General features: G+C 39.3%; 1 protein-coding gene across 1 annotated transcript in view; it reads right to left on the reverse strand.

Annotated features, from left to right (window-relative positions):
* The window catches only part of LOC108775162 (MKL/myocardin-like protein 1), a 100,994-nt gene extending 78,030 nt beyond the window's left edge, over positions 1 to 22,964 (reverse strand). The window contains exons 1-3 of the mRNA XM_018541449.1: positions 22,730 to 22,964; positions 1,164 to 1,264; positions 847 to 1,070 (exon numbers count right to left, since the gene is read on the reverse strand). Of these exons, the coding sequence (XP_018396951.1) occupies positions 847 to 1,070; positions 1,164 to 1,264; positions 22,730 to 22,964 (560 nt within the window). The remainder of the gene's footprint in view (positions 1 to 846; positions 1,071 to 1,163; positions 1,265 to 22,729) is intronic.
* Positions 22,965 to 26,011: the final 3,047 nt, after the last annotated feature.

Consider the following 26,011-nt stretch of genomic DNA (forward strand, 5'->3'; position numbering starts at 1 on the left):
GTTTTATGATCTCGCGTAATCTCTGTTTGATATTACAGTTTTAAAATTATTTTTGACTGTTAAATTTAAGTGCAAATTAAAACATTTTAACTGCCAAACCACTGTATTTAAATGTCTTCAACACTTACAAGTAAAATAATAATACTAAATCATTCTGAATCGGATAGGTAGATATAAAGCCGTGAATCACAAATAGATGACGAGGTTCTTGTGGAAACTTATGCGTCATTCAGATATACCTAGTCAAAGTATTAATATCATTAGCATTAAAATATTATTATTAGATCGAGGTTTCTGCGTTTTCGAATTTTGTGAGAGTTGCAAGACCTCTCACAGGCAAGAGTCTCTCGGACCCGTACGATAATCAGCTACTTAGCAAGTTGTCTTCTTCCTGCTGCGTTTTTGCAAGATCAGCGCGGTACATGCAATACCCTAATAGAAATAACGTCTCCCCGAGATAATGACGCGGGTGATGGGCGACAAAGTGTCGGGGAGGAGTTCGCGGAGCTTGTTAAAATAATCGAGGCAGGTGCTGAGCGACGACACGTCTATTTCTTGATCACGATAACGCCCTGCCTTACGCCCAGCATGCGATCAAGAACACGCGTACTTTGTCCATTACTTCTATTTGTACGCGAGACGCGTGCATACCGGTTATACTCGCGTGGAAACCGGTGGAAGGTGATAACGAGACTCGGATATTCTTCTCATTTCGTTATTTTATAAGAATTATTGATATTCAGTCGATATAACTCAAGTCTTCTCTAGATGAGTCTTCTCTCGGTGAGTCTCAGCTTCGTGCTTTCCAAGTCGTATAATCTACATACGACACGCAAATTATCTCACCTCTCGTCCTTGGCGTCGCGCCTAGGGTCCTTCCTGTCCCGGTCCTTATCCTTATGGCCGTCCGCTTTTTTCACTTTCGACTTGGACTTGGCGTCGCCTTTGGCGACCTTGTGCTCACCGCCGGTGACGACGACCACGGCGGCGCTGTCGTTGCAGGATTGCGCACCGGAAGCACTTGCGGATGTAGGAGAGGACGTCGATGCTGCTCGACTGTTAGTGTAATCCTGTACGAGGAGCGTACCTCGTTATCCCGCATTCGTTCAATGAGTATATGTTGATTCTAATATGACGCGAGAGAAGGATAAAATAGACCTTACCTTAAACCACTCCGGATAGATCGCGCTGATGGTATCCAGAAGGTCCTGGTCAAGTTGAATCCTCCAAAACGGGGAGCCGCTGTCCAACCTGTGGCCAGACTCTAAAAAAAAAACAAAAAAAGTGTAAAGAGTTAGTTTAATTTAAATACTACACGATTTAAATATTAATTATCAATAAATAACATTGGACTGAAATTCGAATAACAGTTTACGCAACTAAGTAGCAAAGTATCTTATTTGATTAGAGTTCGATCTTAGTGCTTAATAATATTTCGGCAAGAATTTTACGTACATATATCTAGTTCGGTAAACGGCGCCGTTGGTTTAATTTTTTATCTTAAAACACAGTTTATCTTAAACTAAAACTGGGATAATACCCTTACAAAAATTTAATACTAACGAATTTAATATTGAAAGACGGTAATTAATTATTTATTTTAAGTACAAAAACAGTACAGTATTTTTAATGTTTCAAATAAGTAATTAATTACTGTCTTTCCGTAATAAATTGTTCAATATTACAGTTTTACAGGATAATATCACAAATTAAATTGATAAACAACTTGATAATATTGATGTTAATAAGCAGGGTCTTGAAATAATGTATAAAGAATTTAAATGAAATTAAATTAAAATATAAATAATTTACTACTGAATTAAGTACTTGTATATAAATATATAATAGCATAATAAAATATGAATATAAAGAAAAAAGTTACATATGTAGTAAAGCGAAGATGTCATCGTGGACAAGTCGCTTCTCGCGGGCAGGATTTAAAATGTGCAAAATGTTTCGAAGCCGCGGCGCGAAGGATCGCGGGTCGGGCCCTTAAGAGTCATTCCTGCCGCATAAGGGCTAATAATGCCCCATGAGCACGATACGCCCAAAGGCGTATCAAAACCTCGCGGAATGCCGATCTCGTCGTTTCTTTAGCGCATTCCGAGGGATTCCCTGCCTAATTTAAACGTTCATCGGTACCGAGGGATCACCCGGCGAGATGCTGAGGAGGTAAGGGAGCCGCAGTGTATCCTCGCGAGGACGCATGGAAGGAGACAAGAGAGAGAGAAAGAGAAGAGGCCCCTTCGTTACGGCGACGACATTCTACGGGCGAGACGCGTGTCCTGCCTTCGTAATCGAGGATCGAAGAGAGCGAGAGATGAAAAACAAGGAGCGCTGCTCCCAAAGGACTTTCGAATACTCCGATCGGCGACGGAAACGCGATTTTTGCGACGCCGTTAGGGTGAACGCGCTTTCTAAAACCGTAACCACGCTGACTGTCGTGCCTGCGGCTTTACATAAACGTCGCGAATCGAGCACCTACGTAACTTTGATTCCGTAACCCGATTTCCTGAGAAATTTCATTAATAAATTACTTATCAAATTTCAGGAAATGTGCAAAAGTATTTAAATACGTCACACGAGGAGAGTAATACGAAGCCAAAAAAAATGTTTTACATTACTCACTTGGCTTCTTAATATTTTTTTAACGTAATCATTCGCGAGAGGAGTTTCTAACATTACATCACGTTATATTTCAACTTTTATTGCTATCTTTGATGGTTTACAATTATAAATAAAGTTGATAATATTCTATACATCCTTCAGACAAAGATAAATGCAAATACTGTATTTCATGCAAGTGTAATAAAAGATTCAATGTGGGACACTCATCTGTAAATCAAATAATTTAAAAAATCTGTGATATTTCAATATGACGTTTCGTCTAATCAATAGTTTTAATTTCTTCCGTAAATATGCGAGTCTTCTCGATTCCGCGCATTTGCCATGTAATCGAAACGGCACAAGGCCGGAGCAGAAAGGGATAAGAAATCCGAGTGTACCCTCCGGCAGAGGGAAGGAGAATTTCACCTTAACCCAATAAATGATTAGTGTGCCGTATATACGCTGCCGGGAGAGCGGCATAAATGCTCAATCAGTATGCGTGCGCACCGGACAATCCGCTGTAAATCACGTGCCGTGAATCATTCGCCGACATAAATCTAGTCTCGGGTCTCTGATCAATACGCTCCTAACCGGTCCGACACATTAGTTAATCGCGGTGCTAGTCGTCGTTTACGGGACACATGGGACACGCGAGGTCCACTTCGCGTGACTTCTTCCCCCACAAAAAATAACGACGACGTCGATGGCCTAATAGTGCCGACTCGAAAGAATCCACGACAAAACGATACATCATCCGTGAGACGTGTGTCTCCGATCATTGATTAGATATTGATTTATCGGATATCGTCGCGATCCAGCTTGGGAATAACGGCTACGAGAGTCCGTTGATAATAATCAATTATTGAATTTGAACTTTTGTCAGCTATGTGGAGTTTTGCACTTTTGTCAACCATCTATCGAGGTCATTGAGTTTTGATGTAGATTTTTATAATGTTCTCTAGATTGTATAAAAACCTGAAAAAATTGTATGTACCTATATTTTAATTATTTGATACAGATTTAAATTTATCTAACACTGTTAAAAATATGGGTTCAGCATCATAAATTTTAAATTTGTACTATATTAATATTAACATACACAACACATGGTGTTTAAATTCATATACTCATATATGGTATTTGAAAGTGCAGAATTTACAATCAAAATATTGACTTGAAAGTTCAACTTGGACGGCAGAGAGTTAATTCATTACTGGAACACACAAGTCCTGGGACTTTTCCTAATTTTTAAATAATAATGATTTGGAATAATTTTATGTTTTACAATCTTATTTTCGCAGTATTGAATTTGAAAAATTGTTAAAAGAATAAAACTGGTAACAAAAATTTTAATGGATTTCGAACTCAAACCAATGAAATGGTAACGATGAAAGATGGTTGAGATAATTCTGAATTCAGAATGCACGAAAAACTCGTAAATTTTCGAATTATTCGCGAAAATCTTCGAAGTATTTAGTCGTGTTTTTGACCTGGCCCTTTAAACAAAGCGAACATTGAAGACTCTCGGCGCGACAGGAGCAAACACGGCGGTGGAAAAGCAACGATCGAACTCGAGGGGAACCCCTTCGGGAGAATCCGCCGTAAGACATATTCCGCGAAAGATCCCGAATGCGAGATGCATTCTTCGGAAGCGGCGCGGCCACAGCGGCGGCCATCGAAATTCGGGCAAATAAATCTCGCGCTTCCCTTCTCCCTTTTTCCTCTCCTCTCCGCGATCCGGCTGCAGGCGCACGTACGCAACGCACGCACGCACGCACGCACGTAAGAGCGGAGCGCGCGCGTGTATACACGTGTACGCGGACGCACGTAGAGACGCATACGCGAGGGAGCACGTGCGTGTTTGCTTCGCCCTTGCGTCTACCTCGAAGCTTCTGAGTCACTCCCTAGCTCGTCACAGGCTACCCGCTGCACTGGTAGCCGTGAAAAACTGAACGCTGCACTTCGGGAATGTCGTCGGCATGTACAGGGTGTTCCCCTTCGCCGCGCCCGTCTTGTCGATTCGCTCAACAAGAACGGTGCGGCGAGCTCGCGGGTTCGCTCGGGTCGGGTCGTCTCTCTCCCGTTGTTGCCTCTTATCCTTTTTTTTTTTCTCTTCCCGATCGCTTCGTAGAATCACTGATCTTCCTCTTGGCGATGACCGTGCGGTCATCGTCATCGCGATTCGAGGAGACCTCGCGCGACATATCGCAGACATTGTCATTTAATACATAATCTATATAGATATCGTAAATTATTATATTATTAGTTAATTACAACTAATGAATCTAAGGAGGCTATTTTATTCCGATATATAAAGTATCTAATAATTAAAGGACTTGCTGCGATAGACGATAGGCTAACCCACAACGTAATCGAATATGTGATAGATATTAGATAGAAACGGATGAGTGATGGAGTCCTCTATTTGTTTTAAAGATTGCGCTAATCCACTGTTATATTTGTCATGCAGTGATTTATATTTTTTTCTTTATTAGTCAGTAATATAACATCTCTTTCAGAGAAATTCTCATATATTTATTAATTTCATATTCATTATCTGTAACCCGTAATAACCTCGTCGAACATGTGTCAAAATAAAAAACAATTTTTATAGCGTGTGCAAATTTTATGAATATTTTCCTTTAGAGTTTATTACATATATTTTTACGAAATGAGGATTAGAATCTATTATTGTAGCAAGCCTTTCAATTAAAAATCTGGTGTATTGATTTTAGCATCAGAAGTTTAATACTAAATTGATTGTAAAAAATTTATTTTTAAATTACGAACGTTACGACGCATTTTGTAAATCAATTCTTACACAAAGAGATTTTCTTAATCTCCTTTTGTAACGCGGTTACTCCTTTTGTAAGTTAACATACGCAAACTATGATAAATATATGCGGAATCATAGGGATGGAGGAGGATCGGATTTTCTTCTGCCTTATTGTATTCAAGTTAAACGTACGACAGCACGGCCAGGCAGAAGAAAGGATTCGGGTGGAGGGCAGAGCACGAAGAAAACGGAGAGAAGCCCTCGGCAACAGGGGAGGAGGAGGTTCTCTTACAATAGCCGTAAGCTTTGCCGCTCATTAGAGGCGAGGTCGTGGGTCACGTGGAACCGCCGCTTTGTACTCAGTGTTCCTGTATATGTAAGTTACGTACAAACAATATCCACGCATAGAGATCCCTTTTCTTTGGAACCCAGGATCGCTTCACCATGGATTACATCAGATATGATCTCTGATCTCAGAAATCAACAACGTTTATCTTTCACTGGTTTTCCTGCGGTCTATTTCGAAATAGGAAAATCGGACACAAGTATCTAAAAATTAGGTAGATACAAATCTGAAAATAATTTTATTGAAAATCTAAATCGTTATGTACAAAATTAAGCGCATGATGAGCGATGCTGCAAAAAAATTGCACACTCTAATAACATAATTATCCTGATAATCCAATAAAATTATTTTCAGATCTGTATCTACAATCTAAAAAATATTGCTATAGATTTAACGTCATGGGTTTTAAACACCATTGATGGTATTGAAACAAACAGGCATTTTAAATTCACATCATGTTAATATTAACATCAGTGTAGTGAGAATTATACATGAAAACCGCATGGAGTTAAATCCATACCAATATTTTGTAGAATTTAGCTTAATTTTTAGACACTTCAATCATACTGTTCTACACTTGCTTTTTATTCTTGACAAAATATAGAAAATATCCTTTCAATCGTTTTTATAGTAAATAAGTTAACGTGTCTCTTTCCTGACCCTCTGCAAGATACATCATGAAGCTTTTTCATTTTACATGTATTGATATGTTATAACGCGATAAAAGACGTAAATATAATAGATGCTGAAACTAATAGTCGTAGAAGGAAAGGTCTAAGAAATGAATCTTAAAGAACGTCGAACGTTTGACTCCGTGGAACTCAAGTACAATCAGCTCTGAGATTTACCGTCGTCGCGCGAGTAAGGAACCGGTCTCCTCGCATGGTTGGTCGCGCAAATATTACTGTAAAGACAATAACGATGCGTGAAACACAAATTAATCGCGGAATGCGTCCCCTGGACATACCACGCGACGCATGCGCGATTTCAGTTACTTAACATCCTGCTGTAAGTCGTAAAGTTTTAATTGGAGTCGAGGGGCGCGACGCGGCCATGAGAGAGAGAGAGAGAGAGAGAGAGAAAGATAGAGAGAGGGAAGTCCCGGGGGATGGTACCAACGTCCGGGATCCCGAAGAATCACTCTAACGAGTACTCCGTGCGCGAACTCAAGCGACTAATCAACAACGTTTGCGAAGACGGCGTTTCACCCGACAGGGAGATCCTTCCTCTCTCGAGGAAGACCGTCGAGAGAGTTGAGCGCCGCGTTGCGCCGCGCATCTACTACTACGGAGTGTCTCTTTGTTCTCGGGGCGTTCCACACGGCTCGCATTGAATCCGTACGATTATAAATTGCCCTGAGAAAGCGCGGTTGACCAGTATGCACTCTCGGAGGCACGCGAGAGACAACGAATGCATGCGTGCGTGCATGCATGCATGCATGCATGGACTCGCGACGCTCACACGCGTCCGCTCACTCGCTCGTTCACTCGCTCGCGCAAAACGCTACGAGGCGCGGGGAGACTTATTTACCAGAGGTACAGGGCCCACTTAACCCGTAACCCCCAGCTTCGTATATCTTGTCGACAATGCGTACCGATGAATTCAATACTTCCCGGCCCTCCCTCTCTTCCTCCTTCGCCGACTCTCCGCCTAACTTCCTCAATAAAATTCGTCCTGAGAAATATGGCGCAGCGCATCGGTGGTAGCTTTTAACGCGCCCTTTCGCGTCGTGTTCTCTCCCGATTCTTCGCGAGATACATCATGAAGTTTTTTTTCTATTACATGTATATTGTTATGTTAGCGCGGAAAATGATGCATTTATGTTATAAATGTATTAAACTACCACATTAGATAATCGAATTACTATAATCATATATTTCAAATTGTGAATTGAAGTAAAATAATAACGGATATTTATGGAACGCCGAGAATAAATCTAGTACGAATGGAATGCTTATGTACCTCCGCGGATGTTGGTGATTGAATTATATATTCGTAATGCAAGATATACATGTAATTTGCAAACAATTATTGAAACGTATTCACCAAACAAAGTTAAAGTACATCAGGTAGTTTGATTTTCGCAACTGAAGAGAACTCAAATCCAGAGTCGAAATGTTTACTTTAACTGCGTTTGGTGAGTACATTTCAATTGTTTGCAAATTACATCTATCGCATTAGAAATATATAATTTACGTATCACAATATCCGTAGAGAATGACATTAGCATTTCATTTATATTATAGGTATTCTAAATCTTAGTAAAGTACTTCCAATCAAGACTATTAAATTAAAATAAATTTGATTATTTATTTATATAAAATCATTTCTTCGATTTTACAAAATAATCTGAAAATAATAAAAAATCTTATTTTGAGTATATAATAATAAATTTTTCTAAAATTTGTAAGTTTATTTTAAGAATATTATCGAGAAAATATTTCTTGTTAAAGATAACCGTTACTTAAAAGGAAGTGAATTAAGTATAATTAGTTTTCTTAACAATAGAATATTTTTTGTACCATATAATGAGAGCAATTTTCCAAATTCATTTGATGATCCATGAAAAGTTGATGGCACTGACATACAAACTCGGCGTCTTCTTCCGCTCGGAGACTTATTTCTTCATCATCTCGCTATCTCAGTGATCGTGTGTAGGCGGGACGCGAGCGGAGATCGTCTTGATCGAGCGCATGTTCGATCGGCCGGATCGAATGTGCTACCGATCCCCGCCGTGCGGAACGGATCAACGATACCATTGAATCGCCGCGCGATTTCTCCTTGGCGATGGTAGCGCGATGATGAATCGTGGGTGGACGCGAACGACCACGAACTGATCGCACAGAAGAATGATCGTCAAATCGAAAAGTTTTGTAGCGCACGCCGTTAGGATTTCGTATAAACCGGCCGCATCGACGTCTCTCCGTTGTCGTCGTCGCGGTGAAAGTCTCGCTCTCGGTCGCACAGGATGATTGATATCGCTGGCGCAGCTTGCTCCGACTTCGTACAACACATAAACCTCCCTTCACTTTGTCGCCGACATGAATTTCGTCCCGTCGGGGTTTGTTGAACGAATTTACCGAGATTGACCCATATATCGTTTTCAGTTATTGCGGATAAATAATTTGAAGGCATTAATTCTGAATTGGACTATGAAATTAATGATGTTGTTATGAAAAAATTAATACTCAATTTATCGAGATTGACCCATGTAATTGGAACGTTACCATTTTGCAATGATTGCGGATATATAAGTAATTTGAAAGCATTAATTCTATAAATAGACTGCGATAATGATGATTTCTATATGAAAATACTTAGTCAATTAGCGCCAAAAATGAAGATATACATTATACACTCAGAAAATGTTTGGTTTAATTAATTGGAATTCTATAAACTAAATATAAATTCTATAAAATAAACAAATAAGAATTTTGTTGTTTATATCTACTATAATTCTAATTGATAACTGAAATTCTGATTGATATAATTAAAACCTTCTGATTCTCGTTCATTTTTAACCAGAACATTTTTTACAGCGCAGAATGTCTCATAAAAATCGCGCGCGTAAGAATATTAGGCCAGATTTGATACACCTGTTGGTATCGGCGGTGACTTCGGTTCTCTGGTGCAAAAAAAAAAATGTTCTAAGTGCGCGCGTCGATTTTTATTCAGGTTTTGGAAAGATATCTCCGGTAAGATAATGTCAATCTCCAATGGAATACAAGCCAAAGGTGGTCGTGATTAATACTAATAAGAGAGATTATGAACTATTTGATATACCTATTATGTGTTGATAAAAACCAGTACATAAGAAAGCAGCTAGGAAAGACATATTGTCATGTCACAGCTGATTCTTTACGTCAGTTCTTACGTCATTTCCTCACTCACTAGTTTTCTCTGAATGGTAAGGAGCGCGTGACTGTCTACAGGTATTATCAAAGTACCCAATTGAAATGCGTCTCGCACTAGTTACGAATCGATAATGAAATTTGCATGCTCCATTGAAGGTTTACCTCGCTGGCGCCCTTCGTATCCGTGTCTCTATAATCGGTCAGCTAATGTCCTGCACTTGGCTCGTTGCGAGTATACCCATAGTCGAGAATGACATCATCGACAATCTCTGGCGTACACCTAGCCACGCGTGATCAGTGGGCGAAGGCGTATCAGCTGTGTCGTATCTTATTTCCGTCTTATTCCTTTATGCCATCGCGAATTCTCGCTGTCGGATCGGTAGGTGGCAAGAGGGACGGGCTTTCTCGTTGCGAGGGTTGGGGAGGGGGGGGGGGAGGAAGGAGAGAGACGAGGAAAAGAGGGAAAAAGGACGCTCGTCTGGCGAGTGCCGTTCTTGCGTGAGTGGGAAAAGGACAGGAACAGCTGTCGCGCGCCGCCGTGTGTAGGTCGCGTGTCGGCAAGGCGAGCTTATGCCTCGGCATAACTATCCAAGCGTGAGATGACGAACAGTCTTGCAGCGATTCGTTAATAAGCCGCTACCAGTGGTATACCTTTCGATTTATCTTCGACATTCTCACCATATCTCCGGGTATACGTCTGAGAAAAATGGTAAATGAACACGGTCGGGACTGAATAATATGAGAGTATCTAAATAGATAAGATAGAGAGAGAAGCGTACATTTGATTAATACGAAGAGATGGGCGAAAACCTTTCTGCTTTAAATGGGCAAAATTTTAATTATTTCTATTTTCATAAACGTGCATGGAAAGAATGGGGCTTTGTCGAAATATTAAAAAGTTTTGTAGATACAGATCTGAAATAATTTTATCAGGCATTGAAAATAATTATATAGGATGTTGAAATTGATTACTAGAATGTCAACTTTTTGCAGCATTGCACATTATACTTGAGTTTCCTGCATTACAATACAATAATTTTGGTGGTCCAATAAAATTACTTTGACATCTGTATCTACCTAAATTTTTAAATACTTCAGCTAAATTGTTTTTTCCTTATGAGTCTCGAAAAATGCGCGATGCTCTTTTAGAAATTTATTCGTAATGAAATAAATTGCGTTTATTATTGTGCGATATATAACAGAGATTATAACTTGATAAATGAATATCTATATTTTATAATGATGGGACTCGATGCTTCATTTACATTGTCTACTTGTCCTCAAGGTTCTCCTCTCCCTCACGAATCTTTCCCATTTAACAAATTTATAATGTATCCCGTTTTTAAAGAAGATACAAAGTGGAGCATTAAAAATGTGAAAATTTAGCGATATAATAAACACGTTACTACGTGAACTTATGACTAGTATTTTAATTCTGTAACTCTTAATGATAGTGTCAGTATCGTAATATTGTCATCGTGGAGGTATTATACCTATACGGTAAAAAAAGTTGTGCAAAGACAATGTAACGATACCGGTATTGTCGTTGAGAATTACAGAATCAGGATACACTTACACTGTACTCAATTTCATGAGCGCGGCGACAACGATGGCGACCCACGCGCTCGCGAGAGGTGACAAACAGCCTAACGGCGCCTCGATAGCGATCTCGTTTCGGCTTATCCTGCCGTTTTGCTCTCCTCTCGCCAGTTATACAAGACACCACGGTGCACGCGCGCTCGTACACAACTTGAAACCTTGTACAACATTCTCGTTACGCTTTGCCCCTCCGTCTTCGATTGCACGTTGCAAATGATAAATGGCAGGATGCGCGCCGAAGTAGTAAAAGGCCAGCTCGGCGAGCGGAATAATTTGCTACCAGGCTTGCTGCTCGCGCGTCCTTTTCATTAAAACTTCCGAAACGCCGCCAATAATCTCGCGGCTATTATTCCGTGTATTTACGGCAATTGAGCGGCGGAGAAATCGCAACAAGAGTGAAACTGGTAAGGAGATGGAGAGAAAGAGAGAGAGAGAGAGAAAAATAGAGAGGAAGAGGGAGAAGAGACCACTTGGAACGAAGAGCGTTCAATGACGAAGAGCTTATCGACGATTGACTAATAACTCGTTATCGGACCGGACCGACGGCCTTTTGCCCGTCTCCTCAGATAACTCTGGATTTATGCCGATGGATCTCACCGACCACGATGGAGTTTCACGTAATTGGCGTAATTCCGGATAAGACGAGTCAAGTCGACACTAATAACGCTAATGACTTGTATGACAAGCAAAACATCACGCAATCCTATACGTTTTTCTCAATGACATTTAAATTAACTCGTAAATATTTAAATATATCATGCCAATATACAAAAGGCTTTGATATACGAAAAGAACGATCTTGTTGAAATACCTAAAAATATAGCTCAGCAGATTTGAAAATAATTTTGTTGATTCATCAAAGTAATTATGTAGATTTAAGCAGAGTGTTGTAAAAAATTTTGATATTTTAGCAACCAGTTCGAGTGTTCTCTACATTTATTTTAATGGTCCAACAAGATTATTTTCAGATCTGTATTCAGATAAGTTTTTAAATACTTTAGCAAAATGATTTCTCTATAACTTTTATGTTTCATTTCTGCCGAAAAAAGTATCAAAGTAAATTCTATCGCGACTTCATACTCGTACACCCGGTAGATGCGCATTAAGCCGATGCGATGTACGATGGGTCTTACGGGGGTGGCGTGCGTGCTGTTGACCTGGCGTGAACCGGTTCGGGGTCACTCCTTTTTTCTCCCTTCATCGGAGCTTTTTTCCACTCGCCCTTTCACTCCTCTCTTCCCCTGGCGGATCTCGGCGATTATAGCCAGGTGTGACGTCACGCGAGGAGGCGTGATAGACCGTATACGTGTGTGTGTGAGGGCCCACGCGTGCCCCAGGTGTGTACCTGCTACGAAAGCCATCAAATCCTTTTCTAGAATTCGTGCAAAGAATCGAAAATCTCATTCCGCGTCTAATGATACTCCCCCGATAAGAGATTTACACGGCGCGTAATAACGCCTTCTGCTTTCAAGCGTCGCGTATATCGTAAATTCTTAATTAAATTCCCACTATTTGGCGAAGAAAGACATCGCAGAAAGGCAACGTCATTTTCTCTCTTGGAGATAATTAATCCTGTGAAGCTAACGATGGGTTCGCTTAATTATAAGCTTCTCAATTATAAATATCCTTGTTAAAATTGTCGAACAATTAAATTTTTTTTATATTATTTATCTTGGATTATTTTTATTAAAACATACTTAGAATTCATTCTTTTTTATACAAATTATATCATTTTGGTTTTTTGAAATTATTTAATGCTATTTAATTAACATTTAATTAACACGAATTAAATGGGTTTTATAGACTAAGCATCAGTAACTGTGTTACAGATTTTGGCGTCAACTCGGGTGGATTAAAAGGACAAATAAAAGAAAAGACTAGTGAGAAAAAGTTCCACCGAGTAGTTCATATAGATTGCCTCACGGGCGGGCAAAAAACCCGCCCAATAATCGATATTGGCACGAGTCTGAGAATCGGCCGATCGGCCGATGGTGGCAGTATAAAATTGCTAATTTTATATCCTCGTGGATCCCGCGGCACCGTACCGCGCGACGCGGACATAAGAACTGCCTAATTAATAATTCTGGTGCTTTCGTATCCGCTGCTTTCGTCGTTAAAATCGTGCGGCGCGATCCTTTCTTCTCTGCCCTTCCACGAAGAACAGCCGTTCTCTGGATATTCGTCCCGGATTTGAAACGGCGGATCGACACGGAGACAGGGAAGAGCGATGAAGCCGATCTCGATGCACGCGCATAGAGCGTACAAGAAAGATCGGTATGCGTGGGGCATTTCAATTTCCACGAAAGAATAGAATAGAAAATAAAACACATTGCACAATGTTTAAGAAACAATACGGATCAGAGGCCATCAAAAATCGATACAGTGAAGTAACATATCAAAATTTTTTGAAAGACTTAATAAAAGCAAAATTTTCCATGTCCTCTTAAAGGCTAATTTACTATATGTTCTTTGCTTTCTGTTCCTTGCTTTTTATCTCTGGCTTTTTTGCCTTTTATCTTGTTTCTTCGTTTTCTGTCATCCAAGATAAAAATTGACAAATCCCAGAAGAAGCGAGAAACACTTGTACAAGAGATACGATTCTTGATAAAACAGTTGCGAAGAGGGAAAAAGGTGAAAAATAAGAAACAAGCAGCAGGAAGCAAAGAACAAATTGTAGATTAATTTAACTTTCTTCTGGCAACAGGGATTTTCAAAGGCACTATCCATATTTTGATTGTGAATTTTGATAGAAAAATTAAAAAAATAAATATAAAATATACAATTCGATTTTTTTTATGATAGTAAAAACTCGCTGTTAAAGCTTTGACAGTATACTAAAATTTTTCCAGATTATATAATCCGGAACAATAAAAAAGTTGCTGTTTCTCGAAGACTATTGCTGATAGAAGACTGAAAAATCATGCTGTTGACGTTTGAATGTTGAATCTCTAACATTTAAAAGAACTCATGTCTGGTATTAATATAACATATTTAAATATAGGTATAATAAAATGAAAGACTGACATCGGCGACACCGTGTCGATTAAATTGATAAAATGCACGCATTAGGTAAATAACGGTAATTTTCCAGTAAATGATTCGAGTGGACCAGCGTAAGTCGTGCTGAAGAAACGTAGATTTGGGCACATCAAGAACGAAGCGGGTCCCCATCCTGCGAGGCATGGCTCGCAACTTACGGCTGCATTAATTACCTCGTAAGTTACACCCACGAAACTCGGGGGGGAATCTCTGGCAGTCCCCACGGGTGGTTCCCCTCCGGTTAAATCGCCGTACAATTAAGCGCCTCTTTTTAGGAGCCGGACAAACGGGAATGACTTAAGACCGACGTAACATTTACGAATAAGAATAACGAGCGCCCCTTTCGTAAAAAGCGTCGCGTAACCAGCTTGGCTTTTCATAGCTATCGTAAACAAGCTTTAAGGCAATGATTAATATCGCATTGTGTTCTATTCGTTTCCGCTCACTGATCACGTAATGTGCGTATGTTAATATCTTACGAGAATGTCTACGAGAAAGAGACGTTTCTGAAACTGATAGTTGTGGCGAAAGATATGTCTAAAAGAAACTCTCTCCATTGAGCTTATTATTGCTGTAATATCTCAGAATAAATATTTATAATAATTAAGTTTTATATACAATATTTTTTTCAATCGTTCAGAGAAAAAAAATCCTTTATAAAACGGTTTTTAAAAATTTATAAAAAGCAATGCGAAGAAGTTACCTACATCTTCACTTAATACCTTAAAGTGGCTCATGGACAATCAATATTAATGTTATTGATTGTTTAAAGGCTATCTATGTGTTCGAAAATAGATTTGGCTATCAATAAAAAAGTAAAGCTAGTGATATTAAAAATTATTGGTAGAAAACATGAAATGTAGCACGAGTGATTTTCAATGTTGTTGATTTCTTTTATTGGTAATAATCAGATCTATTTTCGGACAGTATATGTATATTAAAAGTTTGTTTTAAATTGTCTAAAGTGAACATTAATAATATTGTATATAAAAGGATTGTGCAATAATAAGTAAATCATCTAAGAGACCGCGTTCAGTGTGTTATCAACGGTGCGTGTGTGTGTATCTGTGATGGCGTAATTGTTTGCGGAACGCGGGAAACAAGATAAAAAAAAATGAAAATGTTGGCACGCGAGCTAGCCGTGAAATCGTGCATTTGATTCGAGACCGCGGCGTTTTCAGAATCCACGAAGAAGACGGACGTCTCAATCGTCGTCGTGGAGCGTTCGCGGTGGTCGACAATGGCGGCCAATCGCATATATATCTACGGTGAGTTGGTGTTCACGCCTGCTAATCACCTAAGAGTTCAAGCCTCGTACGAGGGTGATTAATGGATCGGGACCGAGTCCCAGGTACCGCGGGACAAAGTTACGAGCGAACCTACCGCAGCCCTATATCAATCCTGATTTCCTGACGCTGCTTTCACAAAGGAGCCCTTCTTCTTCTTTTCCTCCTCCTCCTCCTCCTTCCTCATGTCGGATTCCCCCCGTGGTACAATACAATGAACCTTGAGGCATGCATCACCCTGTCTCGATTATTCGCTCGCCGGCATTCAACCAAATTATATTAAAATCTGCACTACATATAGTCGCGGGGAATCGTCGTTCCTCATCGCGGAAGAAGACGAGAGATAACCGGATAATTTTGGAGAATTTTCAGACGTTCGCCAAAACACGATTGCTCAGCTTGTTTTATATTGTAAAGAAAAGGATTAATTCTGTATTGAAATACAAAATGTTCTTTCTTCTTCCCTTTTTTAATATACCTTTTTTAAATCTGCCACGTCCTACAGATACCTTAATTGAAGTATCTTGTTAATCGTGATCCCGAGCGTAAAAGGCTGTTCGCGAATATTTCAAGCAGGTAATCGCATTATCCGCCTTGCGGCACCCGGAGTGCGCATTATCCGTGTGTCGAGTAATTTTACAGGGAATTCTAAGGATGCCGACGCAACGGCGAAGGATCCGGGAATTCGAGCGATCCCCACCTGAAATTTCTACGGTACGTTAGAAACGCGAGGTGGATCGTGGATCGCGTCGGAAGAATTTTTCGCGCACGTGCGCGTGCCTCGAGTGCGGGCGCACGTGGACGGTGTTCTTATTCGAGGAGAAAATGCTCGTATCGAGCGAAGAGAGAGAGAGGTACTTCATTAGCATCGATCGGTGATCGCGTGGCGTGGGAGAGGTTGTTTATCTTGTTGCGCGATATTCCTGAATCTCTATCGCCGTCGTAGATTTAGGTATCGTCCGAGGTCTCCGTCGCGCCACAACAACCATCGCCATCATCCATCGAGAGACTTTTTTTCCATCTCCTCTACCCGCTCCGTCTCTTGACCGCGAGGTCCAGGCCTCCTTGGGGTCTCGTTTTACGCGCGCGTCCACGGTACGCCCATGGCCGCGGCTCACTCGTGGTAACGACCGTATGTATGTTTTGTGGTAGTAATATTGAGTCGTCAGGAGACACCCACGCGGTCGACAGAGGGAGCCGGAAAGGGCTGCAAGGATGACGAGATGAAGCGGGCGTAGGAGACTCGTGCGAGCGAGCGCGCGCGCGCCTCGTGGAAAATGTGTGTACGCCCGATAAATCTTCTTTCGCACGACGTATAATTAACTCTCCGGCTTGCTTTCCCTTCCCTCGCGCGTTCTCTCTCACTTTCGGACGTTTCCGCCGTTCTTTTTTTATCCGTCTCGCGCGTTTTCGAGATTCGCGCCGCAGCAAAAGGACCCCGAGAAACGCGGTCAGGAAGAAATGGAAGGCCTCCTCCTCCCGTCGGAGGAAAAAAACTTATTATCAAGTTTTTTGCGGAGAGAAAATTAAATGGATGTACAGTGAGGCTCCACTAACAAAGTGTAATTTATTCAGTTTAAAGAAGAATGAAGGTGATAAAGGCGAATTAATATACACACACACAATAATTAATAAAATACTATATACAGCCATCGCTTTTATAAGTATGAAGTGCCCTCAATTTCTTGTACTTTCTTGGAAAAAGCAATAATAAAAATCAAAGGAGGACTAAAAGATATTAAAATTGTTACAAAAATAAATATTGTTTTTTAATAAAACTGCTTTTTATAGGGATGTTTATCGTCGAGGATGTACTTTCTATAAATACTAAGATTGTATGGGTTATGAATGTTTAAGAAATATTGTAAACCAAGTCCCCTTCTTGGCTATTTTTGTAAAGTTGAAGTGTAAATAAATACTACTACTACTTTCTATAAATATATATACTGAGATAAAAAAATGATTGCAATTACTGTAATTTAATTATAATTTATAATTATTCTACATGCTAATTAGATATTTTTTAGTAAAACTATAAATATAATTATTATTACTAACACACTAATAATACAAAAATAAAAAATCTAATATTATATATAATATTAATTTCACTTTATGTTATATAATTATTTTACTATAATATTATACAGATTACGGTCACAAATATTTTTCAGTACATCGAAACGTCTTTTAAATAAAATTTAACCTAACCGCCTTTCTCCTTGTACATCCACGGAATTATCATACTTTACAAGCCAATTTCCTGAAAAGATCAAATTCATGATGCAAGCGATGAATTGGAATGGGAAATAACTTACTCCGATATATCGGCCGATCTAAATAGGAGGCCCCATGGCCTCCGAGGAACATAAGCACCAATGTTTACCCTCGCTGGTATGCTGGACGCGCCGATTGAGCTGTCAAGTTCTAGATTACTTTTGTCATAAGCCATAACCGTTCCTCGTGTCTTAATCTATGATCGGGCGTGCTCGAAGTGCGACGGTATAGTGTGCGGTTACGTTTATCTGACACTCGGCACTTGTCTCGTGAATGAGGTTCACACGAGACTCTAGATTGATCGTTTCGCTCGTTTAAACATGTATCATAGAGACACCGCGGCGTCGTATTAATTTTCTCAACAAAATAAATCCATATTGTCTATCTCCCTCGTTAATCTAAATATGTATGTAATGCCTCAACGCGATTTTTAACGCTTCGATACGGCACATATAAATTAAACAACTAAACTGAGCCTTGTCGCGGCCTTGATGGAAAGTTTGCGTAAGTCTTTAGAGAAAATATATTCTCTTCGCGTCTTGAGAAAAAGGTCTATCTTTAATATTTCAAATAACAGATTCCATACTTTACATACTAAATTAAAATTAACCACCAAGATAATTCGGGAGGTAAACCGCTAAGAACAAAGTTGGGTTGTACAGATTTGGAGTAGGCACCACTGGGCATTACTTAAGAAAATTATGTATTATAATAAGCGGTATACTAGATTAAGCATTATACTAGGGTATTAATGGGCATTATCAAAGCATTAATGGGAATTACTAAGACACTAATGGGCATTACTAGAGTATTAATAGGCATTACTGGGCATTATTTAGGGATTACTGGGCATTAGTAGGCATTAGGGTACACAATTTTGGTCAACGGTTTACTTCTCGAGATAATCATAAGAAATTTATTTACCAAGGATATTCAATGAAATCAATAAAGTTCCATTATAAAGAGTGAACCTGCTTAATTAATCTTTAAGAAGAAACTTATTTTTTATCAGGAAACGACGCTCGTATTACGTTGACTTTTAATCTACACGCGAATTAGAGATCAATTTTTTGAACATCTACCTGTCCATTGTATTCAACGCGCAAACAAATCATTTTAAATTACAAAATGTCAAATGTCAGTCATAGATGGATTGTAGACATCGTGTCAAGAACGACGAATATTGCGGTTTGATAACCGACGAATGGAAGAAATAATGTCGCAATAGCATCTGTCAATACCACGCCACGAATGCGCCGCATTATTGCGGTAACATCGTAAACGTGTCGATGGAATTTAGCCGTGTACTCTTAGACTTTATTATGCCAACTGCGTCGATTGAAGTCTCGATTTAAATTACCACAGTCGCCCTTTGCATCCCGCGGGATCGCAGTGCAGTGTCTTAATCATCGCCGTGACACTATTGTACTTGCAAACCCGCTTGCACTTCCGCAGATAGCTATTAATCGCCAACGATGATTAATGATTTGGTGGCGCGAACTCGATTTTCGACGCCAACGACTCAATACATGATCGATATGAGTATAGTTCATTGCCAAAGAAAAATGATTAAAAAGACGTTCGGCGAAAAAAGGGACGTTATTCATCAGAGACTGATTGCATCTAAAGTATCAATAGATATGCAAAAGAGTAAAACTATTCATAGAACTTTTCATGAGCGTGAATCCAGGATATCAATCGGGCGAGGACAGCAAAAATTTATCTTCATATAAAACTTATTAATCTTTAGAGGAAGAGGGGGCTTCTATTTTTTAAATCTAAAGCTTTTCCTCTCTTGAATAAGATTTATTATAATTTATTATTTCATTGTATTCCTTGTCTCAAGAAAGTGTTTCAGCGCTAGTGACTTTTCCGTCTTTTGTAAAGATCAAAATATACTTATATTAGGTAAAGCTATATATCCGAAGTCTTCGAAAATCTTAATACTTAAGAAAACAAAACTTTCTTATTGTTAGTACTTAATATTAATTAGGAATAATAAAATGCGTGAGTTATACATCGGCCAATGAGTGTTTAACTCTTCGTCGTAGAAATAATTTTCATAATTTAATTGGTTCTTCTTGTTGAAATGAAAAAGGGGAGAGCAAGAACCTTTTCCCTCCTTACATACGTCCTTGGGATTTTTCCTGATTTCGTAACTATTACAAGATAAAAAATCAAGAAAGTAATTACAATCCGTACTCCGTATATTCCGTGTAGTTTATTTCTTCTATACGAAATAATTCTCTCAACGAAGAGTTATTCATCGCTATAAAATATCGCGGGATAACTTGACCCGTGAAAAAACTGAAGAATTAAGCATCGGTCGACGTGCAACTGCGCGGAACGACGCCGAGCCGATCATTACCAAAGAGAATCGATTCGCTCGCCGCGTGGAAGAAATGAAGTTATAGCCCCGGAGATTCTTCCGAGTCGTAAAACACGTTACTCACGGGACGATCGATGAAAATCGAATGCAGGTATTGCGAGAGACAGAGGCCAGACACCGCGGCTGCAACCGCTTGCCGTTTATACGAGAACACATCGAATGACATTCCGGACGTCTCGCATAAATCCGTGGAAACGCGTGCGACGTATCTCGCCCACGTTATGCCCATAATTGCGACGAAACGACCAATCGACGCGATCAGTCTCTGGAGGCCATCTTGTGGAAACGAAAAGTGCGCAAGAAGAAAAAACGTGGAAAAAAAGAAGACGAAGAAAGAGAAGGGGAGCGCAAACGGAATCCACTTTCCAGCGATCGATCGGTCGACCGCCCACGGCACCCTCCTTCATCTCGTCGTAATCATCGATAAACTGTAGCACCGCGTCATTAGTCGAGCATTCCGGAGCTGAATATTAATGCGAGCACAAGCGATTTCGTATGTAATCCGGCTGTGTCGGCTGCGTATAGATCCGCTTCGAATTAATCACCGTATTACATCAAACGCAACACGGATGTGTTTCCTACGCGATTACAGTATTCAGGTGTCTGGTGTATTTTAACGAAGAAAAATAAATCAACAAGGTTTAACTGCTATAATTCATAAAAATTATTAGAGATTTTAATTAGAAGAAGAAAGTGACTTCAAGATGGAATGGCAAACTTACCATAAAAGTATAATTAAAATTCTTAAACATTTTTCAAATGTTTAATAGTTTGCTTTTTTCGGTAATAAATTTAAGATTCATATGAAGAAATAAATAAAAAAGGTAAAAAAATCATGTCTTGTTAGCGACTTTTTAGAACGAGAGATAATTCTTTCTCCCTCGACATCTCAAAAGAAGCTTCTAGCCTTTGGATAAATGAGCGGATAAGCAACTGCTCGGTGAGCTATTTTAAGAACAATACCTGAGATACCTCACTGTAACTACTTAAAGAATAGACACACATTTACTCGACGTGTTAGAAAATAATAGATAGGAAATAATTTAGATTTGCTTATTTTGAAAAGATATGCTTATCTTACGTCATAAAGTGTTTAAAGTTCTTTGTGTACGTAAAAAAGGGGAAAAAATGAAATAATCAACATCGATTTATCTGTCAGGCACATATGATGTAACGAGTTTCACGAAAAGCATTCCGTTGCGCATGCCGACGCGTTTGAATCAACAGAGCCGACGAAGTGTCCTCTTTGTAATTTACGCGAAACGGATGGGGGAGTTGCACGGCGAGGATCCGTAGTAAATTTGAAAAGGTCATTTTCGCGCCCGAGCCGTCGAACGGTGGCAAATTACCGTCGAACGATTTCACGGCGGCGGCCGCTTAAATGTCGGTCGCCGACTGACAGCCTAACGATCACGTGGCCGAATTGATGACTACCGTTACCTTAATCACAGGTCGGCAATCCCGGCTAACAAGTTAAGGATCGGGCCCGCGTATAGTCACGTGTTGCAACTACACGGGCCATCGATCAGAAGTGCCCGGGACGTTCTCGCGACCGCGGCTATTATGCCGATTTCTGCGTGTGTCCGACGCTCTGCGACCCGGCGCAGTAAAAATATCCGACAATAAACCCGAAAACGATCCAATCACATCAGAGAACACTGAGAAAGTTTTGGTTAAACCAGTAAAAATTCCCAACCAGATTGGTATTTGGCTAAGGCAAAACAAAATTTCTGGTTATCATAATTATATCATAATCTAATTATGACCTCTCTTTTATTCCGATTGATTGATCTCAAAATATTACATTCTGATTGAACCTATTTGTTGGTTTAGCCAAAACATTTTTTTCTGTATAGATATTAAAAGCGGGAAATTTTATTTCAGGTCCTGAATTAAGATTCTATTTTTTATATATAATCTATTGAAAACTATTTTGAAAAACAAAACTGCTATCAATTCAGATGATATTTCATTCGTCACTGTTGAGAGAAAAATGTTTCGTATTTATGATCATAATTGTACAAAATAATTATAGCTATGAGCTTCATTTTTATAATTATTATTGCTGCAAATGTTAGTAATAAAAATTAAAATTATAATTCAATAAAAATGTATAATTTGCACTTAAAAATAATCGTAAATTAAATTTGTAATTATTCTTTTCTCTCAGCATATAATTCATTAGAAAATTTCTATTCTTAAAATGTTAACCTTTGCGCAGGAAATATTCCATTTCATACAGAAAACTAGAAATGTTGCAATTTATTTCACGACTAAACCTTCACATGAAACATCACTCAAGTTCATGAAAACTAGAAACGTCCTGTAACATATATTTCTAAACGCACCTGTAATTTCTTTTAGGACGATTACAGTTCACATAGTTCTCTCTGGTGATCGTTTCTTCTCGGAGAGATCATATCTCGGGATCAACCAGACACGACTCTCTGTAAATCGGACTCTCGTTGCGTCGCTAATGTTGTCGTTATCGTGTCGCGTTTCGAAAGATTGCGCACACACGGCTAGTTGCGGAGCTCACGCAGTACCGCGCATTACGCTCGGCGGCGTTTGTCCGACGTGATCGGCGCAAACGAGGAGATACGTTCTCGTCCGCTTGCCGGTTTATCTGCGATCTACCGATCATTCGTAAAGGCGCGTCTTTGTACGACTTGGAGGATTCGATCGCATCTTTCTCCTCGCCGCTCCGCGTGTTCACTTCTACATAACATTGCGCACGACTGACGTCGTTTGCCGTCATAGTTTCGACGCTTGTTGACGATGTCGAAGCCATGTTATTCTACAGAGCGGAACATGCCGCCATTTTTTGTACCCTTACTTCATTGTTTTGTAATTGCAAATAACGTCACGAGAGCGAGGTTGAGAGCGAAACTTCCTTATACATCTATCTTGCAATTTTTTTAAATGTCTATGACATCACGCACAAAATTCTCTTGAACGTATTTCTAAAAATTAATCCATAACTCTTTCTTTTAAACTGCTTTGTATTAATTCGTATACTAAAAGAAAAGTGTTTGTTATTTGTAACTAAATTTAATATATTTTATATATTTCTTTGAAAATACTAAGTAAACATTTACTCACAGTAAATAAATATTCATTTACAACTATTCAAACAAATATTTATTAAAATTTAGTATCTTTTTGAGTATACTACAGTTTATGAAATAGTTACTAATATAACTATAATAATAACTAATTTAACTAGTTATTATATTGTAGTTATTATGACAGTGTATAGTTATTGTAAAATTAATAACTCTTACAATGTATTATATATTTGTGCTTTTTTTTTTTTTAATTTGTGTCCTACGAGATTTAGATCCCACGTGAATGGGGAACTTCGATGTTGGTCGAGAGGTGGATCCTAATGAGAAACTATACTTAAAGATCGACGTTAGGTTCGAGAGATCGAACAATTAAATCCGCTGTTGTGGGTGTGCGAGGACACTGCCGCAGATGCCTCGGGTAATTTCTCTCTCCCGTGTCGATCGCGCGGCGACGTTGGTTGCACAATAGCGCGCTTTACGAAGGCTCGACTACGAAAACGACACGAGGAGATCCATCAATCCGAGGCCGGTCAGCGTGTATCTCTCCCCGATGGACGGGAGAGTATCGATCGTATCGATCCCGCTTGTCGAGGCGCGCGTAGGTACGCGCGAGTCCGACGAAAGTATCGGGATTCCTGTCTGCTCGCTTGACCACCAGAGGCGATTCCCGCGTCTCTCCCACTTCTCTTCCCGCTTCACCGTCGCTTCCTCTCTCTCTCTCTCTATATCTTTGATCCAGCTCTCCGCTCGCGGATACGTACGAAGCCGTCGAGATCACAGGCGGCGACTTTCCCACGACCTTCTCGCCTAGGTTTTCATCAATCGTGATAACAGCCGCTTTCTGTCTAACAGTGAATTCTATCACTTGTATTATACTAGATTAGTGCATACTGAAAGTTATCATACAGAAAATTAGCAAAGCAAAACGTAAAAACAAATATTTTTAATATCCAATTATATATAGGTATGTTAGAACATACCTATATTGTATTGTCAAAGTTGATTATATTCTACCATTGTCAAAGTTGATAGATTATGCTATTTAGACTTTACTTTCTATAGCAGCCTTTAATGTAGAGTAGTGCGAGTGATTGAATTCACCATAAAGCCCGAGGACACAATTGAACAGTACAGGCAATGGGAGAGAGAATAGAGAATAATAGATTTCAACTCTATCAGAAACTGTGTATTTTGGTATGTGTTATTGAAACTTGTTACTCTCTGTTTCCATTGCCTGTGCTTTCCAATTCAATATCTCAGGCTCCTCTTTGACGCGTGTTTCAACACAGTTCTGTACAACGATACAGCGATAAGTCTAATTGTCCGACTGTTTCGATAAAACTGGTCCCTTCGCCTAGGGCTACCTGTTAGCAACTGAATTTATTCGATTCGTCAGCAACGCACCACGATTAATAATCGACAGAATGCCATGCGATAGATAAAAACCCTGCCTCCTGTATTTATTGTACGTCATCCATCATGCGTTTATCGCAAGTGTTCGAACGTACAGCCGCACTCCGCAGGAATATGAAGCTATAGATTATACGCCACGTGGTCCATCGAACCGCGTTTTTTATCTCGATCGACGCTCTTTCGATCGAGCCCGCGTATCCCCCGGATATGCGATATCTCCTCACCGGACCTCTCGTGAGTGTGTCCCTCCGAGAATCGCGCGGCGATATTAACCCATTAACGTTTATAAATCGTCGCCGAGCGACGCGTGAGTTGCCTGCGGAGTGCGTTTCGCGACATGCATTTCCAATGCCGAATATCATATGGGCTTCTGTATCGATCTCGATCAGGGGCGGGCAACATTCATCAGGAAAATAGAAAGTAAAAAACCTGATGAGTCGGCGTTATAAAGTATGTAATTACATTTCTTGTTGTATAATATGTTACTTTGTTAAATCAATAAGTGTAATTAATGTATGTAATTTTGCAGTGATATCTAACATGATGTAAAGGACCGTATTCTATTTTATAAAAACAAAAATATATAAAAATATATAAAATGTATAAACAAACGAAAAGGGTATGACCATCACTTTCTCACGATCGTTCGGAATTAATCATTTTATTCCTATCTTCTTATGTGCTTTTTTTTCATAAAAATCAAAAATTGTTATAATAATGACGCTATAAATTCAAGAAAAAATTGGTACACTAAAATAAAAAGTAAAATCCTTATTCGGATTGTTACGAAATTGCTATTAGTTATTATTCAATTATTTAAAAATTTATTCTCAAAATTGTTGATCCAACTCTGAATTAGTTTTTAAATAATTAAAACTTAACTGACTACGATTTGGTACTACCGTGTGAATAAGGATTTTATTAACTTTCTTTCAACACACGCAGATATATACAATATGTTAATTTTTTGTTGAAAATGTAGCGTCATTAATATGATCATTTTCCATAAAGAAAAGTACATAAAAATTAAAAATAAAACAATCCCCGAATGATCGCGGTTGCATCTTCCTTCCTTGTAGAAAAGAATGTATAACATAGCATTAAAAAAAAAATTTCCCATAAAGTACATCCTGAATAAAAAAATTGCTTATGAATTTTAAGTAAAATTTTTTTTAGCGAATCCGTACCTGCTGCCCAACAGCATAGAGGATGGCGGGAAGAGAACAGAGAAAGAAGAATGACGCACGAGCACGTCAGAAGGTGGAAGAGACCGTGTCACGTCTGCGGAACCACTGCGGAAATGCCTGCTCGTGACTCGTCGAATGTCACGTGTCGCGTGCTATCGTGCTTCGCGACA

This window comes from Cyphomyrmex costatus, unplaced genomic scaffold (assembly GCF_001594065.2).
Source record: "Cyphomyrmex costatus isolate MS0001 unplaced genomic scaffold, Ccosl1.0 scaffold29, whole genome shotgun sequence".
Classification (NCBI taxonomy): Eukaryota; Metazoa; Arthropoda; class Insecta; order Hymenoptera; family Formicidae; genus Cyphomyrmex; species Cyphomyrmex costatus.